Here is a 25,223-nt window from a genome sequence, read left to right on the forward strand (position 1 = left end):
TTGAGAGATGCTATGGTGTGAAATACTCACTGTTTTCTTAGTATAAAGATGGTGAAATACCTTAGTAGCTGTTATATGGATTCTATGTTGGAATGGTAATATTTTAGATATGCTGGGGTTAAGTGAAATATATTATTAAAATTAATTTCATTTGTTTCTTCCTTTTAGCATGTGGTTATTGGAAAATTTACACTTAACATCTGCAGCTTGCTTCATATTCTTATGGGACAGCAATGCTCCAAGACAGGTGTCAGGAGGTCCCAGGTAAGGAAGGACCCCTCCCTATACGGTGGGGCTACACACACACACACACACACACACACACACACACACACGATCTCTCAGAGGAAAAAGACACAAGCCACTGCAAAGTTACAAATTTATTGGTCTGGAAATAAATACAAATATCTCATTAAGAAACTCCTCTGGAAAGCCTTGTACACAACATTTTTTCCTGTCTGGATTCAGCCACTCCTGCCCTGACCCCTGACCTTTCTGCACAGGTCAGGGGAAGACTCCCAGGTGGCAGGTGCAGTCAGCTGAGTCACTGCCCCTCAAGCAACCTAGAAGCTTTGAATACTTCCTTCTACCAACTCTAGGGTCCCAGAAAGCACCAGGCCCCAGCGGCTGATTCGCAACAATCCATCCACTCTGATCAAACTTCCTATAAGAAATGGTTAGCCAAATGAAATCAAAAGGCAGTAGTATAGGAATTTGACAGCTATGCTCACGTTGCCCAGAAATGTCAGTGGTGCCGCCCCATTCAGCGAAAGGTTAGAGGGGCAGGGAAGAGGGGACGGCAGGAGAGGGAAGGAAATCCCATGGAACTTTCCAGAATCCTTACATCTTCTCAGCCACCACTCCCTGTGTGAATCCCCACCCCCTACAAGAGCAGAACAGTTCTACCCGCAGATCCAGTGATGTTACCAGGTCAGAAACACTCAGCCGTCAAGTTCAGACTCAACCGCGGTTGTCAAAGATTGGAAACCGGGATTTGACTCAGTCACACAAGATTCCCGGGAACCAGGGCGGGATCGACTGCAATCACAACTGTTCTGGATCCCATCACAACCACAGAAATCCCTTATATCTAATAACCCAAACAGCCCCCCACCCCCACTCCCCTGCCCCTGCCCCCCCCCACCCCCCCCACCCTCCCCCCACTGCGTGGAGACTCATCACGTCCAGGTACGGCTGTTTGGAATGTTTCCCTCCGTTTCAAAGAAAGCCAGTGCAAACCTAAATGATCTTCCCCCACAAACAACATGATCCCTCACTCATGAACTTGGGGTAGGAAGCTGGGGCTGTGGAGGAGGCAAGACAGCTGAGCCAAAGACTTGAATTCATGACGCCAATGTTTGCCAAGACTGTTTCTCTGGGAAAGCCCGGAGATTTTGTCGCCTGCTTTCACCACCCGTTGAAAGGATGCCAGAAAAGCAGGCTTGTGTGTTTCGGCATTAAAAGGTGGACATATACGCGAACTTGAAAAACCTACTTCTTCACATTCCACTGCGTAGATTTGTTTTTCCAAGCGTTCTAGCCTCCACAGAAAGTCCACCTTTTTCCCGCTTCCTGTTTTGCCGAGTTAAAAGAGCTCCCCACCATCCGCGGCTCTCCCCCTACCCAAATCAGAACGGGGTTTTGTTTCCAGAAACTGGGTCAGTCGTTCTTTAGTTGGAGAGGAAACAGGAAGTAGAGGGGCTGGGCTTCCGACAAAATGCCCGTTAGAACCAGCCTAGGCCTGGCTTTAGGAAGCGTCTAGGGCGGCGCGTCTTGTTTTTGGCAGTTTGGCGTCTCTGAGGGAGGGTAAGAGGGTGGCCGCCAGGCCACCCGCCAATGAGCACAGGACATGGAGATGCTTCTTTTCCTTTGGTCTGCCCGCCCTGCCCTGATGGGAGAGGCGCCCTCGACAAACCCGGTCTAACTTTGTCCCCCCAGAGCTGTCTTACACCGTAAGCTTTGGGTTAATACGAGTTACGTGTGGTGTGGCAGGCAGGGCGGGAAGGGCTGGAGGAAGGGCGGTTGCGTGAGCCCAGAGTCCGGGGACGGCCACGGCGCAGGCCGCCTAGCAGGACACCTCCATGGACTTGGGCCCGGCGTTGTTGCCGGTGGTCCCGGAGTTGGGGGTGATGTCCAGGCGAGCACCCTCGCTGGTGTGGGAGCGGCTGCGGGTGCCCTCGCTGGTGTGGGAGCGGCTGCGGGCGCCCTCCAGGGACGTGACGCTGGAGCCGGAGGCCGTGCGGGAGCGCATCAGGCGGGTCATGCTGGCCGAGGGCACTGGGGAGAGAGGGGTTGGGGGGCACCGGGTTAGGGAGGGGAGAACCTCAGAGGCACCTGCCCGTCGGCAACGGTGCCTCCTCGGGCCTGACCTGTCCATCCTTGGGGCGATCCGGCCACCAGGCTCTCTGTCCTCTCTGTATCCGCTCACAGAGGTGGACAAGTGAGGCTCTGACAGGGGTAAGGACCGGCGGCCACACGGTGGCTCGCACCCACAGGTGGGTCTGAATCCCAAACCTGCCACTTGCTCCACAGCTGTGTGACTCTGGAAGAGTCCGACTCGGAGCCCTCCGTCACCATCAGTAACATGGGAATGCCAACCCCCTGGCAGCAAAACCCACGTGTGTGCCCGTGTACCACAACCCCCTACCACCCACAACCTCTGGAGTGGGGAAGATCGTCCAGGCCGGCTGGCCTGATACCCATCCGCCACAGGTGGGGGAACCGCGGCCACATAGCAAGTCTGCGGCCCAGCCATCACCTGCCATCGCTTCCAGAGAAGCCTGTGAGCTTCCAGGAACGATCAATGGCACTGTCCACTCTTCGGGACTGAAAATGCCCCTGCACGTAGCAGGTGGCTGAGAAAGTGAAAGGAAGTACAGGACTGAACCCTGCCCCTCCCCTTCGCCCCCAAGTCATATCGACCAGAATCTTAGAATGGAGATAGGGTCCTTGCCAATAGGACAAGGTGAGGCCATACCGGATTAGAGTGAGCTCTAATGCAATGGCTGGTTCCTCAGAAGAGGAGACAGAACAGCCCTGCAAAATGCACAGGTGCGTGCACACACACACACACACACACACACACACACGGAAGAAGGCCACGTGACCACAGAGCAGAGACGGGAGTAATGTGGCTACAAGCCAGGGAACACCAGAGACTTCCAGCTCCCACCAGAAGCTGAGATGAGGCAAGGAAAGAGCCTTCTAGAACCTCCGAGGGGAGTATGACCCTGCATCTCTCTTGATTTTGGACCTCTGGCTTCCTAGAACCCTAGCAGTATGAGAGAATAAATTTCTGCTTTTTTAAGCCATCCAGGGCGTGGGGAGCTCTCAGGGCAGCTACAGGAAGCTAGCCCATCACCCAAATAAAGCATCACTGCGAAGGCCACGCTGAACAACAGACATCGCCATCTGAGGTGGCACATTATTCGCCCCACGGGCATGGGAGTTGGCTTTCTGGGACACATACCCACAAAGAGAATTCATCCTTGCTGTACTGAATTCCCTTCTCAAAGAGCTAGTGTTTAAATCCAGAGAGAACGGAGATCATTCGCACCTCTGCCACTCACCTACCCCTCAACCCCAAATCTCAGAGGTTGACCGACCTTGGCGGGGCTCTGGTGACTACAGAACGGGGTCACGGGGGCAAAGAGCTAGCCAGGCCTGGCCCAACTTGAACACGCAGGCACTCGAGTAGACGACGACGCGCTTTTTCTGTGGCTGACGCCTCTGGGACTAAATGCCTTCCTGCCGTCTTCCCCTGTAACCTGCCGGATGCTTCAGCTTTCTGGAAATAGAAGCTGGTGTGTGTGTGTGTGTGTGTGTGTGTGTGTGTGTGTGTGTGTCGGATGGAACAAAACCTGCCTTTCACTTCCTTTCTCCCCAGAATACACTTTCAAGGCAGAAATCCAAACCCAGGGCAGGCCCAAGACAAACGAATCATGACGCTGCCCGCACACTTTCCTGTGGGGAAAGCGGATCAAAAGGCAGGAGACCCGCAGGCAGATGTTTTCTGTTGGGATAGGGCACCTCGGGACACAGACTCTGCCCGAAGTATATAAATGAGGCTCAGCAGCTCTTGGCCTCTCTAGAAACTAAACACGGCTGAGGCCAATCTTAAGACTGTGGTCAGTTTACCAAACACGCCGTTACTATTTTAAACGAACAAATAGTTTCAGTCTCGGGGGGCGGGGGGGGGGGGGGCGAAACCCAGAAGAGATTAGACATTCAGACTTCCTAGTTAAGATGGGCACGTAAATTATAGTTCTACACAGTAGGCAGAAAGAGCTAAAAGGACCCCATCATGGCTCACACATCAACAGGCACCACCTGTGGCTGGAACCCAGCTCCTTGAACTCGGCATTGCCTGTTCTGGTCACGGGACTGCATTTATGAACAGGGGCTGTAGGTGTCCAACAAACTAGAGTCATCAAATGAGAAACCGCAAGGTCTTGAATTATGCTCGTATTTATCCTTCAATTCCCTAATCTAATGAGTTAGCAAAGACGCACTGTCTCGAGCAGACGCGACTTTCTCGCCTGCTGGCACAGAAGCTTTACAGCTTTCAAAGAACTTTCAGAGATCCCCGCTCTGCTCCTTCTTCAGGTCTCAAAGCCTAGGGCCATCATTTGTGAAACGAGAGAAGGGTATTCTCATAGGATGGTTGCGATGAGAAAAACTGAAGGATGTACTAACACTCTTTCACCATCACCATCAACACCATCATCACCACCTACAGCTGGAAGTCTCTTAAGAAAGCATGTAGGCAACAGGTAAAAGGTTTTCATGGCTTCGCTCTTGTCTTCTTGGTGCTCAAAGAGCTAGTCCTCAGCTAAATCTAAAGAAAATTCCCTGCTGTAAAACAACTTCTGCTCATCAGTGCTCAGTGGAGACAGAAGAAGCCACTGTGGTATAAAGGAGATACTAGAATTTCTACGCTGCCCTCCGTCCTCCACACACCTAAATTATTTCTTCTCCTGACCTTCCTAGTTTGCAAAAAGCTGAAGGTGGCCAAGGTGACACAGAATACTCATCCAAACCCGGTTCGGGTCATCGTATTTTCAATTCCCACACCTGCCCTCCACCTACCACCTGCTCGGAAATGCCACACTTACTGTATCCCATGCCCTGCACGAAGTACTTGAAGGCCTCCGCGAGCTTGGCCGGCTGCAAGAGACAAAAAGAGAGAGAGTGCGGTCAGTCGCCGGAGGTCCAGACCATGAATGGCCACGTGGAGCTGTGTCCGTGGTCACCTTCACTGAAGAGCTTGACCCGAGGGAGAAGGCCACCACATGTTGATAGAACAACACACAAAAGGAAAGGAAAGGCGACGAGATACTACGGGGACCAAAGTCAGCTTTGGCTGGGGAGAACAATTTCAAATTCACTTCATAGCTGGGGTGGGGGTGGGGGTTCATCAGGTTATATGACCTCGCCTGTGAAACAAGAACAGAGAGCCACGCTTTCTTCTGAGAGGTTCTATAAAGAAGACTACACTGATAAGCTGATGTGTCTAACTCAGCCTCTAAAATGTAAGGGCACCAACATCACGTGCCACCTGCGGTGCTGAGGGCATTTGTGGCATTACCTCATTCTCCCTTGACAACAACTATACGAGGTTGGTGCTGTTTTCACATAGATTTCATTGCCAACAGTCATGGAGGCAAATAATCCATCCAAGGTCCTGCCATTAGTTAGCGGTGGGTGGGTCCTACGGATTAATCCAGGGCTTTCTAAACTCTGTGTTCTCAAGGCAGTTCATTCTCAGCCTCAAGAGCAGGCTGGATGGCTGGAGAGATGGAAGGAAGAAACGATGGTGAATAACTAAAAGGGAAGTAAGATTGACGGATATAAGTAAGGAGGATCGACAGATGGATGAAAAGAAAGGATGACAAGAAAAAAATGGAAGAAGGAAGGATGGATGGATGGATGGATGGATGGAGAGATGGATGGATAGTCGGGCCAACCAGTTAATCAAATCAGTGGGGCTACTGTGAGTGAAATGAGTTGGGAATGCCAAGAACACACCCGGTTCTACCAACTACTCCCCCAAATTTAATTTAATCTGAACTGGGGGGTGAATGCTCCCAAGTAAAGGCCATATTCACAGTCTGAATTAACTACAACTCTCAAATGCAATGCCCTGGGTCTATTCTCCCCTTACTCCTCCTACCCCGTGAAGAAGTCATCAGCAGAGGCAGTGCTCCCGCCCACCTCCACCAACGCCTGCCACTATTCTACCAAGAGCCGCATGTCATTTAAAAGAGAGACTGGGCTCAAGATGTCCTCTGGGGTTTGTGTGACAATGGGAAGCAAGCGACAAGAGGTACAAGCCGGGGCTGCAGGCAGCCAGGGACCTCCGTGCCTGCATGGCGGCAGAAACAATCTTTCCCCTTTCGTGACACTGCAATAAATACTTGCTCTTCTCATCCCTAAGGACTGTTCCCCTTTCAAATGGAATGAAGGATGGGAACGGCCTCCGTAAACTCGCACCCAACTCGTAAGGGCAGAAAGGGGAGGGATTACACGGTAAACGGTCCTCCTTGGACTGGTCTCCCGGAAGCCTGGGCTGGTTCAGCTGTTGCCACACATCCATAATGTGCTTTAACTACGGTTAGGGTTGGATCTGTTCTCATTTCACACAGAGAAAGGAAGAAGGGAAGGCGGGGAGAGGGAGAGGGAGGGAGGTCAAATGGAAGGAAAACTGGCCCCTGTCTCCCTAGCCCGTCCTGGAGTTGCGCCGTCTCAGCAGGAATCTCGGGGGCAGGCTGCACGGATAAAGCTTCCACCGCTAATGTGCGGGTATTAACTCACACTTATGTCTAAGCAGGGCTCTGCTGGGAGCCCATCTGTTCCCTCTGATGGCTGGGACACCCCATCCTTCTCTGGCTTCTCCCAGCTGTCAGACAGGCATAACACAACAGCAGATAAAACACCGAAAGGATTTTGTCCTTTTCTAGTGGCAGCAGAGGGGGACACGACGGAGAGCATAACTGAGCCACCAACGGCCACTTGTGCCTCTACCTCTGTACAGAGTTCTGGAGGGAGGGGCTTGCAGTGAGAGAAGGTCCAGAGCAATGAGTCAAGATCCAGGATCCACCTGATGCAGAAATCGACTTCTCGGGGATCTCTTCTTCCGACCCCCAGTGAAACACTTCACTACCCCCCAAAAGAAGACTGTTTTCTGTTGGGACAGCTCCGGGGGCAGCCAGATGAACCTCTCAGCCATCGCCGGCTCACTGGGGGACTCAGAGCCGAGACTCTCCCTTTTCCACCAGACAATCCTTGAAACTGGTGGGGCCACATGAAATTAATCAGGGAACTGATCTCTGTAGCACCGCAGGGATCTCTGAAGCACCAGAAATAACTTAGACGTGTCCGGCAATAGGGCGTCAGGAAAAATCAATTACAGTGTATCTGTGCAGCGGCATTTTGTCCTGTCATTAAAAACAAATTACACAGAGGGGCGCCTGGGCGGCTCAGCTGGTTAAGCATCTGACTCGTGATTTTGGCTCAGGTCACGATCTCGCGGTTTGTGGCTTCGAGCCCCACGTTAGGTTCCGCACCGACAGCACAGCGCCTGCTTGGGATTCTCTCTCCCCCTCTCTCTCTCTCTGCCCCTCTCCCACTCGTACTCTCTCTCTCTCAAAATAAATACATAAACTTAAACAAAACACTCCTCAAATATTTATGTCAGGTCCTGGTCTATTACTGAGGAGGGCACACGGCCCTTCTCCCCTCTGTGAATCTAAGTTTGCTTTGTTCGATGTCCCCAACCTGGGTTCACTGTCCGGACAACAGGCTCTTGGATAAGAAGCCCCTCGCCAGGCACACAGGGGTCCGACCTGGATCACCCGCTGGGGAGACCCACTGGGAGGAAAAGTTAGCCTGACGTGGACTTACGCCTCTGATGCTCTGTGCCCTCAGTCTCGTCCCCCCCCCAGCACCCTGGCAGGTGAGAAAAACCCCAGGCACGTGCCCACGGCGGCAAAGGAGGCTCCCCAGGGAGCTCAGCGGGGCAGGGGCGAAGGGTACATACAGCTAGAGAAAGAGCCAGATAGATTCGACTGCCGCCGGATTACAGAAGCTCTGAAGCCCCTTTGAGGATGGCAGGAGGAAAGGGAAGACAGAAAAGGCATCATTCCATCCTCTTCCACAGATGGGTGGAAAGGACGACCAAAAAGGCACACAACGTTTCATTTTAAGACAGAGCAGAGAACTATAATAATATACAATCAAGGACATAGATTAAAAAGTCCACCCACCATTAGGCCGGTGGGATTATTTACGGGTGGGGAACTGGAGGGTCCAGTGACGGTGCGGCAAACGCCCTGTGCTGATTGATATGTTTATACGTCTGCACACGCACACACGCACATGTTCACACCCACACACATACACGAACACACTGGTTTCACCTCCTGCCTGCCCCCTCTGCCCGGGCCTTGAACTCCAGCAGAAGCCCGTGGCCTTTGAGGTCAGGCTCATCTAGATTCTGGGCCACGGTTGCCAAGCTGTGTCTGTGCAACCGAACCCCTCCATGCCTGTGAACCCCGGTGTGATCTAACCCCCGGGGGTTCCTATTTTCCTTGCACGCAAGCCCTGATGTGCAAGCACCGTGTAGAGACAGTAACGCGTCCACAGTGTGAGCGGATGTGACGGTGGGGTGGGGGACAAGCAGGAGGCGGGGGACGAGGGGGCAGTGACAGGCCACAGAGGCACCTGCCCTCCGCCTGGGGAGGGGTGGCAGGTGGGGCTCACCTGGGAGATCTGCGGGAGGCCACCGCAATCCGCCATCTAGGAGAGAGGGAAGCTGGTTAGTGCCACACGCCCCAGAAGAGGGGTACCCCCAAGTGGGCGCCCTCCTGCTGCTGCCCTGCCCCCACTCTGGGCACATTACAGGTGGGGAAACACCCATCCTCACCGAGCAGGGCCGCTCTGGTTACAGTCCATCTCGGCACTGACCTGTGCCTTCCTGACGGCCGACGCCGGGAGAGCTCAAAGCCCCGGCGAGGCTCTGGCCAGGGTCCATCTGACCCGAAAGCCCTCACTGCATGAGGCCCTGTTTGCACATTCTCTTTAAATACTCCCTCAGGGGGCGCCTGGGTGGCTCAGTCGGTTGAGCGGCCGACTTCGGCTCAGGTCATGATCTCGCGGTCCGCGAGTTCGAGCCCCACGTCAGGCTCTGGGCTGATGGCTCAGAGCCTGGAGCCCGTTTCGGATTCTGTGTCTCCCTCTCTCTCTGACCCTCCCCCGTTCATGCTCTGTCTCTCCCTGTCTCAAAAATAAATAAACGTTAAAAAAAATAAAAAAAAAAATAATAAATAAATAAATACTCCCTCAGGAAGAAACGGCTCCATCTAAGAGGCCTAATGGTCTCTTCACCCGTCACCCTGGTAAATGCCGCGGCTTCCAAAGTTCCTACTGACTCACCAAAGCTAAAGCTGCCACCTCTCAGTCAAGGCTGCCACAGGCACGTGTGACTATTAGCCGGGCCCAGGGCTCGGGAGACCCCGGGCGGCAGGGTGGGACGGGGTGAAGGTGGCTTGGAGAGACGGAGGTCTGGCAGGCGTGTGTGACAGCGGCCGAGGCCGGGCCATCCCAAGGCCCTGAGTCTTAAGGCTAGACCCTGAGGGCTAGCCTCAGGACCACGCTAACTGAGGCTCCCTGGGTAAGGGAATGCAGGGACGGGACGCCAGAATTTAACTCCAGGGCCCAGGCAGCCGGGCAGAGGAGTGCAGCGGGGACAGTCTGTCTGGAGTCGGGCTGAAACGGGTTGGATCCCCATCCACCATCAAATCGGCCACTTTTTCTTAGGTCACCTGCCCTCTGCAGACGGAATGAGCTCAGATTAGGGTGGACCCTAAATCCAATGACCGTGGTCCTTAAAACCAGCGGGATGGGCACGGAGGCAGAGATGGGACTGAGGTGGCCGCGAGCCAGGGACACCCTAACTGTGGACTTACAGTCTCCGGATGGGGAGACAACAGTCTCCTGTGGCTTTCGGCCACCCAGCTGGTGGTACTTGTTATGGACACCAGGAGACCAACCCACCCTTCTAGAATGTTCCTTCCCCCTCTCCTTGTCAGCAGTGACTGTGGCCTGTCCATCTCTGTCCTGGGACAGCAGCCCGGATGCTGCCGGAGTCCAGACAAACAGGTGTGTTGGGGTAACTCAGACAAAGGGGCTCTCCCGCCTTAGCCCATCAGCATCCCCCTCAGGCCCGAAGCCTGCCATCTTCCCGTCTTGCAATTTCCTGGTGAGGGAATCTTGGAAGAAAATGTGCGTAAAGAGCCAGTTACGGGGACCAGGCCCCCCCCCCCCCCAATAAGCATCAGACGCCTCCCGGGCTGGATCGTGCGGTCAGGTCAGGGAGGGCTCACACCCCCCACCCGGCCTCAAGGCCTAGTGAACTTGCTGGAGGAGATGTTCTTCCACGGCCCCTGGGGGGGGGGTGCGTTTTCTCCTCTCCCACAGGCAGCAGCCCCCCTCGGAGGAACGCCCCAGCCCCACCCTTGGCACAGCCCCTGCCCGCACAACTCTGGGCCATCCCCCATCAGAGCCCACAGACTCTCGGGTCCCAGAGAGGGTCCCTTTCGTCTTCACAGCCTCAGTGTCCAGCCTGCGCCCAGCAGAGAGACGTCTGTGAACGCATGCACGTGAAATCATTATTTCTACACTTTCTGACCACCAGCTCTGCCTCAGTTAGGCACGACTCAATCTCGGGGCCGACCAGGGGTTCCTAAGAAAGAACTCGCACCAACCCCCCTCACCGTGTCGGTACCTTGAGGAGAGTCGTCTTTGTTGGATCCAATTTCGAGTTGCACTCCACCTGGACAGGGAAAAGGGGAAGAAATGTGCTAATTTTCTATCTGGAGCCCCAGTCATAGTCTTTCCCCCCTCCTCACTTCCCTGCCACTGGCATCAACGACCCCAGCGCTCCCGCTAGCACGGAAGGAAGAATGCGGGCTTCGAGACTAAGCAAGGCGGCCGTAAATTCCAACCTTGCGGTGCAGCGACCTCGGGCAATTTCTTTGAGCCTCAGTTTCGTCATCAATAAAATGGGGGGAATGTCTTTTTCAAAGGGTTGTTATGAAGACTCGCTAAAACCCAGAGGAGGCTCTGGAAAGAGCTGCTAATTGAATGGCCTTGTTTCACCAGTCGCGGCCGCAGATGCTACAAGTTCAACATCTCCAGTCCTGACCACCATGCAAACTGGGATCCACTATAAGCTGCTTCCCCTCTTCACGTTGTCAGTGACCATCTTAGCAGTGCATCCAAAATTGGGCAAAATGCCCACACGTAACCTGTGATGTTCGAAGTGCCTACCGGAGAGCTATCCCCTCCTCTGATGTGAGAAGTATATCTCTACTGATGCATCCTATGATTACGCCCAGTGGGTTAGATCACAGGACGCCCACAGTCCATTAAGACGTCTCAGCTCTTTGCCAAATGAGCCTTTGCAAGTCTCACTCTGCAGCCCACTGCACGAGGCACATCACCACTTTAGGACTCTGCTCAGTAGCCCCTAAGTCCCTCTGTCCCCTGCTAGGGGCATGTTGGAAAGGCAGTCTGCTTTGCCTCCACAACATCATAGGTGGGAATCAGGGGTGGAATGACCCAGAAGGCGTTGTCTAAGCCCCACTCCCCGGTGTCTCTCTGCCCCGCCAGACAATCAGGCACCAATCAGGTCTGCAAACGGGTTCCCAGACGAGAGCAGAGTGTCTCGGCCAGGAAGCCAAGTGGCAAACACGTCCGTGGAAACAAACAAATGGGAGGCAGACGGGCAGGTGATGGGGCCTGGGAGAAAAGTGGGAGGGCCCGCTACCAAGCAAACAGGACTGGCAGTCACCGGGCCAAGGAGCCGGGGTCTGGGCCCCCTGTCCGAAGGCCAAGCAGATTTGGACTGTTGAACAAAGTACAGAAACAGGTGGACGATTTCTACGTACCACGGCGTCCACAGCAGGAGAACTGTCCCCAACCACCAACAAAGCAGGACACCTGGGGGCAGGGAGAGAAGGGGGGAGGGAACACGAAATTCACTGAAAGATTCACACGCTCCCAGGCCCGCCAGGCTGGGACCAGGGTTCCAAAAAAAATTATTCTCGTTTCCCCCGTAGTAGCCTCTGCTCTTTTTATTTCCTTCTCCTTTCATCCTCTGCTTTGCTTTTCGGATAAACTGGGTTGGCAGTCCTTTACACCCTAGTATGAATTTCAGCCAGAGAATTTCCGTGCCCTGGTGTTTTTAGCCTCAAGCATCCTCTCCTCAAAGAGGGAGGAGTAGGACTTTGCCGTGAGTCAAGATCAGAGACCGAGGGAACGTACCTGACAAAGGAAATGGCATGTGGCAAGTTCAGGTATCAGATAATACAGTTCACTTAGGAAACTGTAAAAAGGCAGACATTACTGGGGGAATGCAGTTAGCTGTATGCACGACCGTATTTTCCTGCCAGCCTTTAGGGTGGGTTGTCCTGTGTCTGACTCGTCTCCAGGGTGTGTGAAAGCAAAGCCTAACATCGTATTCGACACAAAGTAGGTGCTCAATAAGTCCTATCCGAAGCGGACTCTTTCCCTGACATCCAAGGCTCCGACCCTCGTCTCAGGGACACCCCAGGAGCTCAACGCCTGCACAAGGAGAAGGCAAGTGAAGCTGGGTCATGCCTGACTCCTAGAAGAAGACACCCCCGGGCTCGCCGCCACCGATGTCCCAGCACAGGGTGGCACCGCTAACCAAACTCAGAAAGAGCCCTGCCGGTGGCCGAGCGAGGCTGCGCAGATGATGAACAGGAGAAAATCTACTCACTGCAGGGTGACTGTGTGGGCTCCGGGCATGGGCCGCTCAATCTCCAGGTCTCGCCGGCTGCGGGCAAGGAACGCACAGTCACTCGGCGACACGGGCAGACGCCCCCGCCCCGGAGGCGGCCCCTCCCATCTCGCCCATCCCAGGGGGTCCCGTCTTTGGCCATTCTGGCAAACGACCCGTGTCCCAACCCGCACGGCTCTCGGGACATCACGGCCTCTTGGGGTCCGTATCAATGGTTTCAGGGACAGCGGGACTCATGTATTTCCCGTGGAGACACTTCCTTGTCCCCAGTGTAGGAATACAGACCATGTTCTCCACCCCAGAGGGTCCATACCTCCCGTCCCCCTACTTGGAGCCCTGAGTCTCTCTAGCCCCAACTCGGAGTCCTCTCACACAGCAACCCAATCTCTTTAGATCTTAGATGTGATCCTTTCACCCCCCTCATCTCAAACCCTGCCACCGTTTCCCACTGGACTCTGTCCCTGCAGACCTACACCGAGCCCCTCTCTCTCTCTCTCTCTCTCTGTCGTCTCTTGGCAGCTCCCACCGACGGCCTTTCCAGCTCACGGCCTGGAGCCCCGGACAGATTCAAATCACGTCCCTCTACGTCCTAGCTGTGGGACCTCGGGCAGGATGCTGAATCTCTCTGTGCCCGTGTTTCCTCAGCAGGAAAGGACGATGGTCACGGTGTCCCAGCATTTTTAAGAGAAGCCCCTTGATTCCTACGGGCATCGTGAGGGCAAGGCAGTGGGTGGGGCTTCGGGGAGGGTGTTCTGGTCTCTGTGTGTCTGCTGCCCAGCCCACAGCCTGACCGTGCCCGTCCTCAGGAACCGTCTGCCGAAGAAATGCGCTGCTGAGTCCCGCGTCCCTAGTCACCCACGGGCGATGCTACCTCTCCCTCCCGCACTGAGAGGCTGAGCGGGTGGGAAGAAGAGACGGACGCTGAACTTTGTTACAGACGCTAATGCCCTTCGTGAAGTTATTGGCCGTGAGCAGAGACGGCCCCTGTGGCTCCTTCCCGCCCCCTGCTTGGGAAGGGGGCTGGGAGAGCCGGTCCAGCAGACTGAGTGACCAGGCTGGAGTCTGCAGACCGTCCCCCCAGCTGCCACCGGTGTTCCCGAGCTGTCCCCTCCCCTGGCCGAGGTCCAGGCCAGCAGCTACTTATCGTGAAGAGGCCTAGCCCCTTGCCCGAGGCTGGAGGGACGTGCTCTTTCTTGGAGTGACACCTCCCAGCAGCCTTCCTGGACTCCTCCCTCCCCCTCCTCCCCCAGGGCTCTGCTCGCTCTCTCGCTCTCTTAGCTCTCCCACACCTGGCCCTTCCCACGGCCAGCCGGGACACAGGCAATAACTCAAAGCCCTTCGAGGGCGTGACTGCGTCTCCCCTCCTCGTGCTCGCGCCCCGGTTGTCCGGAGCGGTGGCTCAGCGCCTTGCAGAGCACTCAAAACCCGCGGGTGTACCTGACTCCCAGGCGCATCCCTGTCCGGGTAATCTACTCGCTTGAATTCAGGGGCTGCGGCTCCTCCTAACGTTATAACCCCCTCTGCCTTACCCCTGCCCCGTTCCAGGCCAACAAAAGGACCTTGACAAACGGCCACCGCGTGACCGCACCTGTTGTAGGCATTGATGAACAGGTGCAGGTTGCCCGGGTTCATGTCTTTCACGATGTGCTGGCGGTAGGTGTGGACGACTTCCACGTTATTCTGCATTTCTTCCTGCGTTGAGAGAGGGGAGAGGTGCCCTGCATTAGGACTGGTCCCGGGCCAGCCACTGCTATCTCCGTTCTTCAGGTGATACATACAGGTACAGAGACAATACCGTCTAGTCCTCTCGACTGCCTTGGAGCCTGAGGACACCTTCCCCAAAGCGGAAGTCCCCACCCGGGGCCAGTCTGACTCTGCATATCAGCTGAGAGCAGAAAGGAGTACAAACCCGCCAGGGCAAAGCAGGCCCTTCTGGGCTCATGACTTTGGGATTTTTTATTTGAAGTCAGTCCTCTTGGATTTGGAGCTTGGATCCATCAGTATTTTGGTTTTTTTTTTTTTTTTTTTTTTTTTTTTTTCTGGTGGGGGGTGAGGGACGGGAGTAAATGTCTTCACCTCTCTGAGCCTTAGCTCCCTCAAAAATAAATGTGTGTGTGTGTGTGTGTGTGTGTGTGTGTGTGTGTGTGTGTATTACCTACCTCTGCAGGTTATGGGATTTTACAGAAGTTGTGCACACAAAAGCCCTTTGTAAATAATAAACGTGATGCAACCGTTAGCAATTAATGGTTTTAAGGGAGAGTTGAGAGGTTTTTCACGCCGGAAAAACAAAACCAACTCCCTCAAGTCCCGGGAAGTTGCTGGAAAGAAGGGCCCTCTCAATTCCCGAGGGGGGCCAACCGGAGTCTTGCAGAAGCCGCAGCCTTCCCTCTCTCTGGTTCCCTTCCGAATGTGATTTGGGACAAACAAACAAGTTACGACCTTGCTCTGTTTCTCATTTGTACGACAGCGGATGCTGAAGGTTTCACAAAGCGGCCTGATGTGATCAGTGGCGACCAGAGCAGGACAGGGAGGGAGCGGAGGGGGCCCCACGTCAAGCCCGAGCTATTGTCTAAACAGCCCCTGATCACTGAAGCAGCAAAGAGGCCAAGAGCCTACGCAAAAGAAAATAGGCAACTGTACGGTCTGAAGAATGAGCTGTGCTGGGGTTTCAGGTCAAAACACAACCGCGGCAAGTTGGGGGCATCGACAGATGCCTCACATCGCGTGGGGTAGAATCAGGCCAGACTCTCCCTCTGTACCTGATGCCCTCTCCCGCAAGGAAACTCGGAGGCTGGCTCTGTTTGTTTCCATATTCCTATCAGGTTCAGATTATACACTCAGGGTGAAGAAAATGTATCGCAAACCGAACGCAGCACGGAAGAGGGAAGAAGGCCACCGAGGGCTGCAGGGGGGCCACGAAGGCTACGTCCCCGTCGAGACCCCGGGGAAGTGTGAAGGCTACCTTCTTCGGGAAAAAGGTCTCTGTAGATATCATTAAGTGAAGGATCCTGAGGTGAGGTCATTCTAGATTATCCCAGTGGGTCCTAAATCTAATGACAAGGGTCCTTCTAAGACAAAAGGCAGAGGGAGACTGGAGACAGACACGGAGAGGTCATCGAAGACAGAGGCAGAGCCTGGAGGGATTCTGAAGCTACTAGAAGCTGGAGGAAGCAAGGAAGGACTCTCCCTCCAGGGCCACTGGAGGGAGTGTGGCCCGGCGACACCCCCTTTCAGAGTGCTGGCTTCCGGAACTGCGACACAGTTAAGTTCCTGTTGTTGCAAGCCTCCCGGTTTGGGGGGGGGGGGGGGCTGTTACAGCAGGCCCAGGAAATAATGTGAAAAAGGAGCCCAGTGGATGCACCTGGCCAGCCCCAGAGGAGAGCAGCCGGTCACATCTCAGAAGGTCACTCTCCCGCTCGGGAGCAGACAGTGCTGAGTGGGCCACACGGTAAACAGAGCAAGCCACCCTCCAGCTGGGCAACCGAGGGGCTTCTCGGTGTCTGGGCCTGCGTCAGGACCCCCGCACATCCTCTCCTGGGGCTGCGTGCCAGAGTCGGGGGCCATGCCGGCTGGCCAGGCAGGGACAGGGGCCTGCCTGGGGCGACCACAGAACAGCCCATCGACGGAAGCACAGACAGTCAGTGCCCTGCTCTGGATACAGGAGCAAGACACATAGCCTCTGATCCCAGCCCCACCTCTCCCTGGCTGTGCAACCTCACACGCGTCAGTCAACCTCTCCGGTCTCAGTTTCCTCATCCATAAAGTGGGAATCAAATTAGTACTTTCCACATGGCTCACGGAGCTCTTGAGTGGACTCCATGGGTTAATACTTGAAAAGTCCTTAGGACCGAGCGGGGCACACGGCAAACTCCATGGGTGTGTCTGTTACAGGTCGTATCTGTAATAGCCCCAGACTGGCAACAACCCGAATGCCCATCGACAGGCGGACGGAAGGGCAAATCGCAGGACACCCACACACAAAACGGCAGCCAGCGCTAAAAAGGAGGGAACTACCGATAAACCCAACGACAGAGACGAAGGTCGAAATAACCGTGCGGCGAGAGAAGCCACAGCTGTTTTTTGGGTTTTGTTTGCTGTTCTTTTCAAGCAAGACTCCATACTTCATGATGCCACTTCTATATGAAAACCTGGGGAAGGCGAACTCCTCTCTAGTGACGGAAAGCAGAGCAGAGGCTGCCTGACAAGCAGGGAAAGAAGGATTAGCAAGAGGCACAAGGGGACTCTGGTGATGGGGATGTCCGCTACCCCAGTTGCAATGTGGTTGTCCGGGTGTAGACACGCGGCAACATCTACTCAATTCTGTATTCCCAATACGTGCAGTTTACTATAGTTCCATCAGGCTAGTTAAAACAGCCTTACGTTAAAAAGAGAGCGAGCGATACGGGGGCGTCTGGGTGGCTCAGTCGGTTAAGCGCCCGACTCTTGATCTCAACTCAGGTCATGCTCTCATGGTTCGTGAGTTCGAGCCCCGCATCGGGCTCTGCGCGGACCGCACGAGACCGCTTGGGATTCTCTCTCTCTCCCTCTCCCTGTTCACCCACTCGCTCTGTCTCTCAAAACAAAATAAAAATAAACTTGAAAAAAAAAAAAAAAAGGTGAGCGATAAACCTGACTGTAAACCGATCCCGTCAGCTATGTACGTGGTAGGCATCCCCAGGGGGCTTGTGTCTTGCTCGTCTCTGTGCCCTACGCATGGGCAGCACGCACTCGCTCAGCGTGGATGACAGAATGCTGGTCCACGTTACTCACCTTCCCGAAGAGGTGGGACACCACCATGTCTGGGAGGGCTTGGGTCCATCCGGAGATCTGGGGAGGGCAAAGACAGGTGTCACTGAAAGCAGGCATTTGCGGTAGTGAGACTAGGTCAGCAAAGCCTCCCTGCCCGCGGGGGCAGACTGGAAGTCCTGGGCTCCCCGGCACTCAGGGCTGAGGACGGCCCCCTTGTGGGAATTTGGTTCCAGTCCCAGTTGTGGACTGGACCTGGGGGCTCCGGAAGGCAGGGCCTGGGTCTCTGTCAATCGCTTATTCTCAGGCGCCCATGCAGGGCAGACACGTGCTGAACAGAGAGCCAACCTTCTCCTAGCTTGGGCCATAGCACACTAAGTCCTCACAACGAGGGGCCCCTATCCATTTCTTCAAAACACACACCGAACTCTGCCAGTCTAGACCCCAGGGGACCTGCTCACCTTGAACTAGCCTTCCTGTATCATCCTCTACGTTTTCCCCCTCAAGCCAGTATCCTCTCTTTGGATATCCTGAGGTTACTAAAGACACTGCCAACTCTCCCCTCTCTACCTCTCCCCAACAAAACGCTAGGTACACAGCAGGAGCTCCATAAGTGATAGGCATACAGCAGGGGCTTCATAAATGCTGAGGCATACAGTAGGAGCCCCATAAATGTATGCGGACCAACTTCCGTGTCAGGCAGGCAGGGACTGGCAGGATAGAGAAGTTCTAGACCTGGGGGTTCTCTAGATCAGAGGTCTTGTTGGATCCCAGCTGCGTGGTCCTGGACAGGTTGCAGAGCCTCTGAACCTCAGGCCTCTCACCTACAAGCCGAGGTGGCCGGGGGCTTCAAAGTCACAAGGCCAAGGTGAGGACAGCATGAGGCCCGTACACATGTCACAGGATCTGACGCCAGCGCCTGACCCATAGTGGACTCTGGATACAGGTCTTTTTTTCTCTTGGGGTTGGAAAGGAAGGATACGGTACAGATACTAAAGCCACACAGACATTCCTCAGGCCGCACTTTAGCCAACGGTCAATGTCCCCGGCCCTCCACGTCTGGCTCAGAACAGTTACAACAGGAGCCAAACTGGCTGACTGGAACATCACTTCCTTTCCTGGAAAATAAAATAAAAAACAGGGAGTGTGCTCCACTCCCGCATATCACGCAGACGGGAGGGACGGGCTCCTGCGTTCCGGCAGAACGTTCCAGGAAGAGCGGCCAAGACAGGGGTGGGAGGTAGGGGGGAGGGGCACAACCCCTTCAAAGCTCTGTCCGCGACAGCCACCCAGAACTTGGCAAAAACACACTTCCAAAATGAGAAGCCAGGATCACCCCGGCCTGAGAGGTTTTGTCCTGTTTCAATTGGAACAATTTCCCCTCTCTCCTTGGCAAATGCTGGCGCCTTTACGAAGAAAACACAATAATCGTTTTTAAAAGATAAACAAGGAGCCCTAAGACACCGGCCAGAGCAGAACTTCCCGAGACAGCGTGGGTCCCTTCTCCCCCAGGCAGGCCTGTGTCCGGCCCCTCTGTATTCCCAGACCTGCAGTGCTGGGGTCAAGGTGCCGTTCAAACACCTGCCAGATGAGACCGGGAGGCACGAGGTGAGGCCCAAGGACCACGGAGTCCGAGGGATCCGCACTCAGCCCCAGTTCCCCCGCTGCCTAGCTTTGCGGGCCCCTGGGCACCACGAACCGTAACCACCCTGAGCCTCAGTTTCCTCTTCTATAACACGTCATTTACGACAATCCCACCTCCTGGAGTCGCCGTGTGGATTCAATGAGGTCACGCAGGTGCAGCGACAGAGAGTACAAACAGCCCCTGGCAAGGACTCCGCGCACAGTAGCTGATTCTCGCGGTCATCAAACTAAGTGGCAGGGTTTGGTACCAAATGCACCCTCTTTTCCATCGACAGTAGGTGGGTTCCCGAGATCAGACGCCTTTGCCTTGTTCATCTTTTTGTTTCCCGTGTCTTGAGCAAAGTCCAGTACGTGTTAGGTCCTCAGCAAATACCTCTTAACCTAAGCTACGCTGATCTAAGCTGGCTCGAGCGCTCACGTCCCCGTGGCGTGTCTGGTCTAGACCGCAGCACCCTACCAACATCTTCGGAAGGGCAAACAGCCCAGGTCACGTTTGTTGTTCCAAGCAAAGCAAAGGGGAGGGGCGGGGCGCACAGGCCAGGAGAGGTCTCGGAGGGCACACTGTTCCACCTGCCTGGCCCTGGCCCCCAGCCTCACCTTGGACGCGGCCCAGTCCATCCAGCCTTCGGCACAAGGGTTCACGTTGATGAGGACGAGGCCCTCCACCATCTCCGGGTTGTTCAACTGTTAATTCAAGACACAAGGTGAGCGGCAGCCCAGAAATCTCAGCCACCGCGAACTTCTAAAGGTCAAACCAAAGGTTGAGAAAATACCAGGAAAGGGAGGGCCCTGGTGGGGGCCACCAGAGCCGGCTGCTGCTCTCAAGAGACTTCGAATCCCACACCCCTCCCCCCCACCTTGCAAAACCGAGGCCCCAGCTCAGCAGACACAGGACCCAGCCCCTGAAAGCCTGGGGGGAGGAAGCAGGAAGTACAAGAGTGCGTGTTTGGCAAACCTGCCTCGGGCAAGGCGCCTCTGCCCGCACTTCCTCTTCCCCAGCCATCAGGGGGTGTATCAGACCTCCAGCCTCCAAGTGAGGCAGGGCAGGTAGCCGCTCTTTAGTGACCGCTCCTGGGAGATACATCCATCTAACGTAGAATACAGACCTTCCTTGGTCTGCTCAGAGCCTAGACGGTCAGGCCACGTTCTATCCACACCAGCGTCTCTAACCCCTGACAAAGCCCAGCAAATAATGGGCGGTCGGAAAACCCACGGTCGCATAAATGAGCGTGGCTGCGTTTCCAAACGAGTGTTTGGCAAGGGTATGTGACACTCAGCAGCACCTGGCTTGGGCCCACGGTCCCGTGAATGCCATGTGTCTCTGATTCTAATACAGAATCAGCCAGGACCCAAAAGCCATGGGAGTATCACCGAGGTAGCACAGGAGACCACGCGGTGACGTGGGGACCTGCCCACCAGCCACTGCTAGGTGAGCGAAACCAGTGATGAAAGAGTGCGTTTGAGGAGCATTCAAGAAAAGCTTTAGGGGCGCCTGGGTGGCTCAGTCGGTTGGGCGTCCGACTTCGGCTCAGGTCATGATCTCACAGTCCGTGAGTTCGAGCCCCGCGTCGGGCTCTGTGCGGACGGCTCAGAGCCTGGAGCCAGCTTCGGATTCTGTCTCCCTCTCTCCAAAATAAATAAAAACATTAAAAAGATTAAAAAAAAAAAAAGTGGGTATTGTGTTTGTTACAGGATTTGACTTAGATAAGTATTTCCGAAGTGTGATTCCTAGAAGGATCACAGAAGCTTCTCAGTGGGGCGCCTCAGTGGCTCAGTTGGTTGAGCGTCCAACTTCGGCTCGGGTCATAATCTCACAGTCCGTGAGTTCGAGCCCCGCGTCGGGCTCTGTGCTGACAGCTCGGAGCCTGGAGCCTGTTTCGGATTCTGGGTCTCCCTCTCCCTCCGCCCTCCCACTGCTCATGCTCTGCCTCTCTCTCTCTCTCTCTCTCTCAAAACATAAATAAACATTAAAAAAATTAAAAAGAAAAAGAAAAAGGAAAGCTTTAAGTACGTGCTGAGTCCACACACACACACACACACACACACACACACACACGACTCTGGACCACAAACCACACTGTGAACTGTGAATCTCCCTTCGGAAATGAAATCACGGGTCATTTCTTTCCTCGTTCTGGGCTTTGTGACGCTTTTCCAGTTGTCTTCCTCCATCCTGACTTAATTTTCTTTAAAATGCCATTTTTTTTAAAGATGCCCAAGAACTCACCGCGAACCGCGTGAGGATGTAGGCGCCTGCTCCGGTTCCCATGCCGATAATGCTTTTCAGCCTGGAAGCAGAAGTGAAAACTCACGTCGCAGAAGGAATGAGCGAGGGGAGCCCTAACGACCCTCTTAACACCTGCCCCGCTCCTGGTCCCCGAGGAAGCCCGCCGCCCCCAGCATCTGTCCCGGGGGGGCATCACGAGCGGGGCTGGAGAGCCGGACAGAGTGGGGACACGCTGCCGTGACGTGACTGGAGGACCCGAGACACATCAAGTGCTACGGCTTGACGAAGACCATGACCTCGGAGAGACTCGGCCCTCCTGCTCGCTTCTCCCCCGACTGCAGCCCGAGCGCGGAGAGACCGTCTGACATTTACGGGAGGGCCCATTACGGCACTGCTTTCTTCCCGCTCTGGAGCTCTATTTTACGTTCTAAAACTCGGAATGGAATTAAATCGGGCAAGAACTCGGAGGTATTATCTTCACACAGAAGGCCCGACTAAAAGGGAAAGAGCTCTGGAGAAACAGAGCCTGGAGGGAGAAACCGAGGGCTGGGGCAACCCTATTCCAGAACATTCCGTCGGTAGGAGAAAACGGCAAAAGAGGAAGGGGCACGGAAAGGATGGGCAGGGTGGCTGTCTGCAGCTGATGTGTTGGCTCAAGGGGAAAAGCCCAGCCGGCGAGAGACAGACTAGAGAGACTGTCTGAAAACAGTTTCACCCGGTGTGAGGTCTAATTCCTTTCCTGACCTTTAAATCTGCCATTTCAGTGGCCAGGCCAGGTCAAGGCCACGGGAGAGACACAAGCGAGAAGGCAGGCTGGTGGGGGAGCAGATCTGTCACTCTTACCCAAACTGGTGGAGGACTCCAGGAAGCATTTCAGCCAGCTGGTCCATGGAGGGGTACATGTACCTTGGGAGAAGCCATACGGAGGCCATTAGCGAGAGCCAGACCCCAGGGGAAATGAATCACTCAAACAGGGACACGCCGGAAGGGCAGGGCCCACGCACACCCTGGCCCCAGCGCCCAGGCCCCTGCCCGGCCCCCCGCAGCCCTCCTTCCCAGCAGTGAGCGACGTGCACCTCCCTGCAGACCCCCTGCCCCGTGCAAGGCCACACCCCATCCCAATCCTCCCCGTTTTGTAAACTGACCCTTGATCGATTGCTTCCTTGCTCCGCACCAAGCATTTGAGGAGCATTAGAAGCCCATTTAATCCTTCACAATAACGGCTCTGTGAGGTTGCCATGATTTGCCCCCAGCGCACAGATCGGAAACATCACTGAAGCTGGGGTAAGTGACTTGGCTTCCCGGCCCGGCGGGCACTTGGCACGGCATCCCACGTGGGCTCTGGGGTTTCAAGACTCCTGTGCTCACCTCCCAAAAGGAGGCCTCCCGGCAGCTCGCCCGTAGGACATTCCGGGCCACGGGGAAGTCCTTCCCCTCTCGCCCGTGTCCCCCAGAGATGCTCCACAAGGAGCTTGGAGAGACTGCAGAGAAGTGGGCCACGCTGATGAGCTGGGCCCGGGGGGCTTTGGGAAATGGATAAGCCAGGGGGATTTTAAGGCACTGGGATGCTTCAATTCAATTCACACATCTTCTGGGCCCACAGCTCCTGTTAACAGAGGGCTGGGTGGCGGGCGGGGGGGGAGGGAGGCTCCCCTCTGTCAAAACTGGATCACGACCGCAGGGATGGAGAAGGCGGGAGTGGTCAGGACAGACCCACGCTGGAGACCACGGAGTCTGCAGGCTGACCCGAGTCCGCGCATTAAGGCGGCGGTTTCCCATCACGGAACGCGGGGAACAAGTCTCCTGTTGTTCTCCAAGTCCTCAGCAGGGCCCACGAGGGGTTTCTTGTTCCCACTGTGCCCACCTCTCCAGTGGGGATGCCAGTTGTCAGACACCGGGACTATAACGAGCCACTTCCCAGGCTGGTTCCTTCCTCTCGTCCAAGAACAACCCTGTCCCCCGGTGTCTCTGGAGGCACCTCTGGGCCCACTCTCTTCCTGGCCTTCGCACCTGCTGTTCCCTCTGCTTCTTCACAGGCCACCGTGCGCTCACCTCCCTGGAATCTCCAGAAAGGAGGCCGGAGAGCCCTGCCTCACCAAGGGCCCACAACCTCAGCCAGAGTTCTTGCACATTCTCATTCCCTTTCTCGTCTTCCCCGGAAGAACTCGAAGAATCATCCCTTTCACCAAGGCCTCGGCTGCCGTCAGAGCAGGTGCACAGGGCACCCCGTGTTAGGAGACCCCCGACTCCAGGTGGCGGGAAGAAGCCAGGGCCCGTTCAGGCCGAGTTCCCACCAGCCACGCACTGAAATCACCTGCGAGTGGGGGTGGGGGGGGGGGAGGGACAAATACACTGCAGCCTGGCCTCCAGGTCAGCTTCATGAAAATTCCAGGGGGTGAGGCCCCAATCTTAGAATAGTTTTTAAATCTCCCCGTGGAGAGCTAAGAGCCACCAGGTTACCTCAAGTCTTTCATACCGCGGCTCCGAATAAAAATGGATTTTCTGACAGATCTCTGGTTCCATCTGTTAGTTAACCGGTAACGGTATCCCACTGTATTAGAAAGCTTTTAATTTTGGGTCCTGGCCCCGTGTATGCCTACTCTGATAAAGGCTGATTAGGAAGGATAATTCTGAACACCAGTAAGGAAATCTATTTGCGAATGCCAGGAAGGTCCCTTCTGGGAGACTTGAAACCCAAGACCCCGCTCCCATCCTGGCTTAGTGACAGCGTTGCACGGAGGTGCCTCTGAGAGGTCTGCCTCCCACCGGTGACACTAACTGTCCCGTGCACCCGTCAGCTTGTCCGCTGGCTGCACGCTGGGGAGAGCAGGCGGTGTAAACACCTCGGACAAGTGAACCCGACGCTCTAACGAGAACGCGATCCTTGGAGTCAGCAGACTCTGCGACTCCCCCAGTGAAACTAGCTGTGTGACCTTGAGCAATGTTTAGCCCTTCCACCCTTCAGTTTCTTCACCCAGGAACTGGAGTTAACAACACCAGCCACGTAGCCGTAAGGATTGAGTACAAGTGACATGTGCGTATAAAAATTAAGCCCGGACCACAGGAAGGACTTCATCAATATAATCTCCTATCATCCCCTCTCTTTTTCTTCCAACCTTTCTAGAACTCTCTCCTAACTATTTTTGCTCATCAAGGTCCTCTCCCACTCAGTCCTGCCCAGGTCATTCATGCCCACCTATTTACAAACTAGCTACCTGGGTGGGTGAAAGTGGAGGGGCGGGTGGTGGCAGGGAATGAGGGGTTAGTGTTTCAGAGGGATGGAGTTTCGGTTTGGGATGGTGACAAGGCCTGGAGAGGGACGGTGGGGACGACTGCCCATCAGTGCGAATGCCCGATGCACTTAATGCAACTGAACTGCACACGCAAAAATGGTTAAAATGGTACGTTTTAAGTTTTATATATATATTTTTTTCTTTTCTTTTCTCTTCTTTTCCTTTCTTTTCTTTCTTTTTTTTTTTTTTCTACAATAAAACAAATGGAAAACCCAGTCTAACGCCCACCCCCCATCCACCTGCGTGGCCTTCCTCTCCACCTCCCGGGGTGCCAGGCTCCCGGTCTTACCCCACGGGGAAGGAGGCAGCGCCATCCTGCTGGCCAGGGGCATCCACGTGGCACACAGCAAAGTGCTGTGTGATCTCCTGCATGTCCTCGGAGTTGAAAAGGGGGTTGTAACACGTTTTGTCTGCAGAACAGGCAGGGGACAGAGACGAGGAAGGAAGGAAGGAGAATACATGAGGGTGTTCAGCAGCACGTGAGGCATTT

The 25,223-nt window shown here is 55.0% G+C and overlaps 1 protein-coding gene across 3 annotated transcripts in view; it reads right to left on the reverse strand.

The window, feature by feature from the left end:
* Nucleotides 1-365: 365 nt before the first annotated feature.
* Nucleotides 366-25,223, reverse strand: part of NDRG1 (N-myc downstream regulated 1) — a 55,093-nt gene continuing 30,235 nt past the window's right edge. For all 3 annotated transcript variants that reach the window (XM_023248618.2, XM_023248619.2, XM_004000126.6), the window contains 12 exons: nt 25,023-25,143; nt 22,284-22,346; nt 21,441-21,501; nt 19,811-19,897; nt 17,594-17,650; nt 14,412-14,515; nt 12,803-12,859; nt 11,949-12,000; nt 10,784-10,831; nt 8,761-8,796; nt 5,115-5,166; nt 366-2,277 (listed from right to left, as the gene is read on the reverse strand). In XM_023248618.2, coding sequence (XP_023104386.1) covers nt 2,066-2,277; nt 5,115-5,166; nt 8,761-8,796; nt 10,784-10,831; nt 11,949-12,000; nt 12,803-12,859; nt 14,412-14,515; nt 17,594-17,650; nt 19,811-19,897; nt 21,441-21,501; nt 22,284-22,346; nt 25,023-25,143 — 950 coding nt within the window. In that variant the 3' untranslated portion in view covers nt 366-2,065. The remainder of the gene's footprint in view (nt 2,278-5,114; nt 5,167-8,760; nt 8,797-10,783; nt 10,832-11,948; nt 12,001-12,802; nt 12,860-14,411; nt 14,516-17,593; nt 17,651-19,810; nt 19,898-21,440; nt 21,502-22,283; nt 22,347-25,022; nt 25,144-25,223) is intronic.

The sequence above is a fragment of the Felis catus genome, chromosome F2 (assembly GCF_018350175.1).
Source record: "Felis catus isolate Fca126 chromosome F2, F.catus_Fca126_mat1.0, whole genome shotgun sequence".
NCBI lineage: Eukaryota > Metazoa > Chordata > Mammalia > Carnivora > Felidae > Felis > Felis catus.